The sequence below is a fragment of the Mandrillus leucophaeus genome, unplaced genomic scaffold (genome assembly GCF_000951045.1).
Source record: "Mandrillus leucophaeus isolate KB7577 unplaced genomic scaffold, Mleu.le_1.0 Scaffold163, whole genome shotgun sequence".
Taxonomy (NCBI): Eukaryota; Metazoa; Chordata; class Mammalia; order Primates; family Cercopithecidae; genus Mandrillus; species Mandrillus leucophaeus.
In genome coordinates this window covers 2,358,295-2,363,536 of record NW_012101621.1, presented here as the reverse complement: position 1 = coordinate 2,363,536, position 5,242 = coordinate 2,358,295, and the positions used below count along the sequence as shown (strand labels likewise).

The window sequence follows — 5,242 nt, the reverse complement described above, 5'->3', positions numbered from 1 at the left end:
TGTGGGGAAAAGAAAGAGAGATCAGCCTGTTACTGTGTCTATATAGAAAGAAGTAGACATAGGAGACTCCATTTTGTTCTGTATTTGAGATGCTGTTAATCTGTGACCGTACCCCCAACCTTGTCCTTGCAAGAGACATGTGCTGTGGTGACTCAAGGTTTAAAGGATTTTGGGCTGTGCAGGGTGTGCTTTGTTAAACAAGTGCCTGAAGGCAGCTTGCTGGTTAAAAGTCATCACCAATCTCTTAATCTCAAGTACGCAGGGACACGCACACTGCCAAAGGTCGCAGGGACCTCTGCCTAGGAAAGCTAGGTATTGTCCAAGGTTTCTCCCCATGTGATAGTCTGAAATATGGCCTCGTAAGGACCTCTGCCTAGGAAAGTTAGGTATTGTCCAAGGTTTCTCCCCATGTGATAGTCTGAAATATGGCCTCGTGGGATGGGAAAGACCTGATCGTCCCCCAGCCTGACACCCGTGAAGGGTCTGTGCTGAGGAGGACCAGTACAAGAGGAAAGAAGGCCTCTTGGCAGTTGTTGGCAGTTGAGATAGAGAAAAGCATCTGTCTCCTGCCCGTCCCTGGACAATGGAACATCTCCATATAAAACCCGATTGTGTGTTCTGTTTACTGAGAAAGGAGAAAACTGCCTTAGGGCGAAAGGCGGGACTTGCTAGCGCAGTGCTGCTCTTTATGCACTAAAAAGATTTATGGAGATGTTTGCATATGCATATCAAGGCACAGCACTTTTCCTTAAACTTATTCATGTCACAGAGATCTTTATTCATATGTCTTATTGCTGACTTTCTCCCTATAATGATCCTATTATCCTGCCACTTCCTTTTCTTTAAGATGGTAAAGATAATTATCAATAAATACTAAGGGAACTCAGAGAAAATACTGAGGGAACTCAGAGACCGGTGGGTCCTCTGTATGCTGAGCGCCGGTCCCCTGGGCCCACTTTTTCTTTCTCTATACTTTGTCTCTGTGTCTCATTTCTTTTCTCAATTCTCTCGGTCCACCTAACGAGAAACGCCCACAGGTGTGGAGGGGCAGGACACCCCTTCAAATCCAGTATGTTTCTCAAATGTATTTTATCACTGAACACCTAGAAATACCTAATAACGTGTTATAGAACAAAGGACATATTTGGAAACAAAGCTTTATGTAGGCACTCTCTTTAGATGAAAACTAGTCTGTGGTATATAGTTTCTAGACTTCTCTCGTGGAGAAGAGGAAATATATACCTATATACCAAGTCTTATGAATCTGGTTACCAATGTTCCACTAAAAATTGCCTCTTTTAATCTGGTTATTACTGTCTTAGTAATGTAGCCCTTAATAATTTCTATGTTGTTTACAGGAATACTACTGACTTGATTTTATGGTAGAAGGTTAAAGTTTAAATGTGGGCAAATAAGCTAAAATTTAAAAGGCTTGATATAATCAATTAGGAAATTATTTTTCACCATGGGATTATACAGCATATTTAGAGGCCAAAGACTGTCTTTGAATCCTCTTTTCTAACTGAGCGGTCAGCAGGGGTAAATCATTTCAAACATGTTTGCCTGTCTTACTGTGAAAGTTGAAATGAACATATTATACTTGATCCATGTTAGAGATCTGTAGCCTTTTGCTGACTTTTATCTGTTTCTTTTCAGATTTGGGATGGGAATTGAATTCCGTGAAGGCTCCCTAGTAATCAATAGTAAAAATCAATACAAACTGAAGAAAGGTAAGTTTCACATACAATAAGAAAATACTTTTGTGAGTTATTTCCTTTAGCTTTATCTTCTTTTAGGCATATGTCTTACACCTCTCCATATTGTCACAGCCACAGACCAATCCTTGTTTTGCTGTTTTAGGAATGGTTTTCAGCATCAATTTAGGATTCTCAGACCTGACTAACAAGGAGGGGAAAAAGCCAGAAGAGAAAACCTATGCCCTGTTTATTGGTGACACAGTGCTTGTGGATGAGGTGTGTATTGTCTCTAAACTTTGGAGTCTTCATGAGCTAACTTTTGAGGCACGTTTGTGGACCCTGTGGGTTTTTTCTTGCTTTGTTAAATGCTAGCTAAGGGGAAGAATCCATGTGACAGCCTAACCTAATGCAGCTAGGCATAGAGACTGTAGCCCAGGTACAGGCAATGATTTAAACCATTAAATCATATTGTCATATTGTGGCTTGAACCTTGATAATATCAGGAACTAATACTAATAATGAAACTGATTCTTTTTTTCTTTTTAAAAACAGCTTTATTGAGCTGCAATTCACATACTATACAATTTACTGACTTAATATGTACAATTTAGTGATTTTTTGCATATTCACATTTGTGTAACCATCACTACAATCTAATTTGAAAATAGTTTCATCACCTTAGGAAAAAACCCTGAACCTATTAGCAGTCACTCCGCATCCCCCTTCCCTTCCCCCACTGGTTCTTCAGGCCTAGGCAGTGACTAAACTACGTTCTCTCTAAGGATTTGCTAAATATCTGGGCAGTTGATATAAATTCAGCCATACCCTGTGTGGTCTTTTGTGACTAACTTCTTTCCCTCAGCAGGAACTGATTTTTAATAATAATGAGCACAGGTAGTTCAGTGTTTTTATCAGAAGCTAAGCAGTTTACATTAATTCATTGAAATAGTACCTTGTGAAGTAGATACTCTTATTACCTCCATTTACTAGATAAATTGAAGGCACAGACAAGTTTAAGTAACTTGCCAAATGTCACTGAGCTAGAAAGCAACTGAGCCAGCCTTCAAATCAAACCTGTATTAACGATTACCCAGTGTTGCCTCCCAAATGATAGCTCCTGGCCAGGTGCAGTGGCTCACGCATTAATCCCAGCACTTCCAGAGGCCGAGGCAGGTGGATCACCTGAGGTCAGGAGTTTGAGACCAGCCTGACCAACATGGTGAATCCCCAGCTCTACTAAAAATACAAAAATTAGCCAGGCGTGGTGGTGCGCATCTGTAATTCCAGCTACTCAGGAGGCTGAGGCAGGAGAATTGCTTGAACCCGGGAGGTGGAGGTTGCAGTGAGCTGAGATCGCACCACTGCACTCCAGCCTGGTTGACAAGAGTGAAACTCTGCTCAAAAAAAAAGAAAAAACAAATTGTAGCTCCTGACAAGAGGTTAGAGGTTAGAAGGATAAAAACTGTATTTATTCCATTGTCAAACATTTTAGTGTCCAAAAGATTCAAAGCATTGCCCAGCCATTTACTAGGTTAGAAAATGAAATTGCCTCTTTTAAATAATGTGTCTTCATTCTCCTTTTAATTCTAGGATGGCCCAGCTACTGTTCTCACTTCTGTGAAGAAGAAAGTGAAGAATGTGGGGATTTTCCTAAAGGTAGGAAAAAGATAGATAAGTAGTATAGGAAGTTTAGGATATAAAGAAGTTAAATAATATTGGCTAAAATAATTAAAATTTCATTTTTTGATTATGACTTTTTCCATAGAATGAAGATGAGGAAGAAGAGGAGGAGGAGAAAGATGAGGCAGAGGACCTTTTGGGAAGAGGTTCTCGGGCAGCATTACTTACAGAAAGAACAAGAGTAAGTTTACTGTTTTGAATTACGTTGATCTCACCTATCATATGGCTCACATGTTGTGATAAATTGGATTTTCCATTCACCAGAATGAAATGACTGCAGAAGAGAAGCGAAGAGCACATCAGAAAGAACTAGCGGCTCAACTCAATGAAGAAGCAAAGAGACGACTGACTGAACAAAAGGGAGAACAGCAGATTCAGAAGTAAGAGTTTTCATTGAGCAGTGAGATTATCTGAGGGTTCTGTGTGACTGCAGAAATTTCTCAGTTGTTTTTTATCCCACTCCAGAGCTCGCAAATCTAATGTGTCCTATAAAAACCCATCTCTGATGCCTAAGGAACCACATATTCGGGAAATGAAGATCTACATCGATAAGAAATATGAGACTGTAATAATGCCCGTGTTTGGCATTGCAACACCTTTTCACATTGCCACAATCAAGGTACTAACATTCAATGCATCAGGTTTCATCCAAACTGTTTCTTAAAATAGTAATTGTATTTGCCATAAATAATCTGCATTCATCATGTCTCCCACTCCTTCAGACTCTGTTGTCCTCTGTGACTCTGATGTCAGACTGACATCCCTCTTGTCCTGTCATTCTCCTTCCTCTTCCAGTTTTTTTCACTTAGTAGAAAGCTAAACTAATCTGGAAACATAATTTGCCTATCTTTTTTTCAACTTCATTTAAGCATTGTTTAGCTTGTAGTTGTATTCATGGTACAAGGTACTTTGAGAATTCAGAGATTTTTGGGGGGAAAAGATACTTCGTTATTAAAAAGATATATTATATGTAAGTTTATTAGATTTAGATTAAGGTTAAGAGCAGTCAACTTGTAACTCCTAACTTAATTTTAACATTGCTGTAACTACTAATCTCTAGGAAAGAAATCTGTTTACTTTTTATGGTTTTCCTTTGAACAGAATATAAGTATGTCCGTGGAAGGAGATTATACTTACTTGCGAATCAACTTTTATTGCCCAGGCAGTGCTCTGGGCAGGAATGAAGGCAACATCTTTCCTAACCCTGAAGCGACTTTTGTCAAGGAAATGTGAGTCCCCAAGAAAATAGTCACACCCAGATTCATCTTGTCTGGAGTGTTACTCTCAGAAACATTTCATTCTCTGTGCTGCATTTTCCCTACCTAGTAAATGTCAAAGCCTTCCTCATTGGGACTTACTTCAGATTGCCTTCTTGACTTTGTACTATTTTCAGAATGGATCCCAATTTAGAATCTTCTTGAAGATATTGTGTATTTACTAAACCTACTTTGAGCCTGGGTAATATAGTGAGACCTTGTCTCTACTAAAAAACAAAAAATTAACCAGGCGTGGTGGTGTGCGCCCGTCACCCAGCTACTCTGGAGGCTGAGGTGGGAGGATCCCTTGAGCCTGGGAGGTTGAGGCTGCAGTGATCCCTGATCTTGCCTATACTCCATCCAGCCTGAGCGACAGAACAAGACCTTATCTCAGAAAAAATAGTTATGCAAATAAGTGTTAAAAATAACAAACGTATTTTACAATTGAATCCTCAAGAAAATTTGTGCCACATTGGATTCTATGATTTCATGGTGTGAAGTGGGATAATTTGGGGATGTTATGCCAGATTTGAAAAATGAAAATGTGATTTCCCCCACTTCAATGAACTAGCTGTTTGTAATATACTCCATTTAAGAAAAAGAAGGAAT

The 5,242-nt window shown here is 39.4% G+C and overlaps 1 protein-coding gene across 1 annotated transcript in view; it reads left to right on the top strand.

Moving 5' to 3' along the window:
- Window positions 1–5,242, top strand: part of SUPT16H (suppressor of Ty 16 homolog (S. cerevisiae)) — a 41,836-nt gene that overhangs the window by 19,583 nt on the left and 17,011 nt on the right. The window contains exons 9-15 of the mRNA XM_011976297.1: window positions 1,657–1,730; window positions 1,861–1,973; window positions 3,288–3,353; window positions 3,463–3,558; window positions 3,642–3,757; window positions 3,843–3,996; window positions 4,479–4,606. Of these exons, the coding sequence (XP_011831687.1) occupies window positions 1,657–1,730; window positions 1,861–1,973; window positions 3,288–3,353; window positions 3,463–3,558; window positions 3,642–3,757; window positions 3,843–3,996; window positions 4,479–4,606 (747 nt within the window). The remainder of the gene's footprint in view (window positions 1–1,656; window positions 1,731–1,860; window positions 1,974–3,287; window positions 3,354–3,462; window positions 3,559–3,641; window positions 3,758–3,842; window positions 3,997–4,478; window positions 4,607–5,242) is intronic.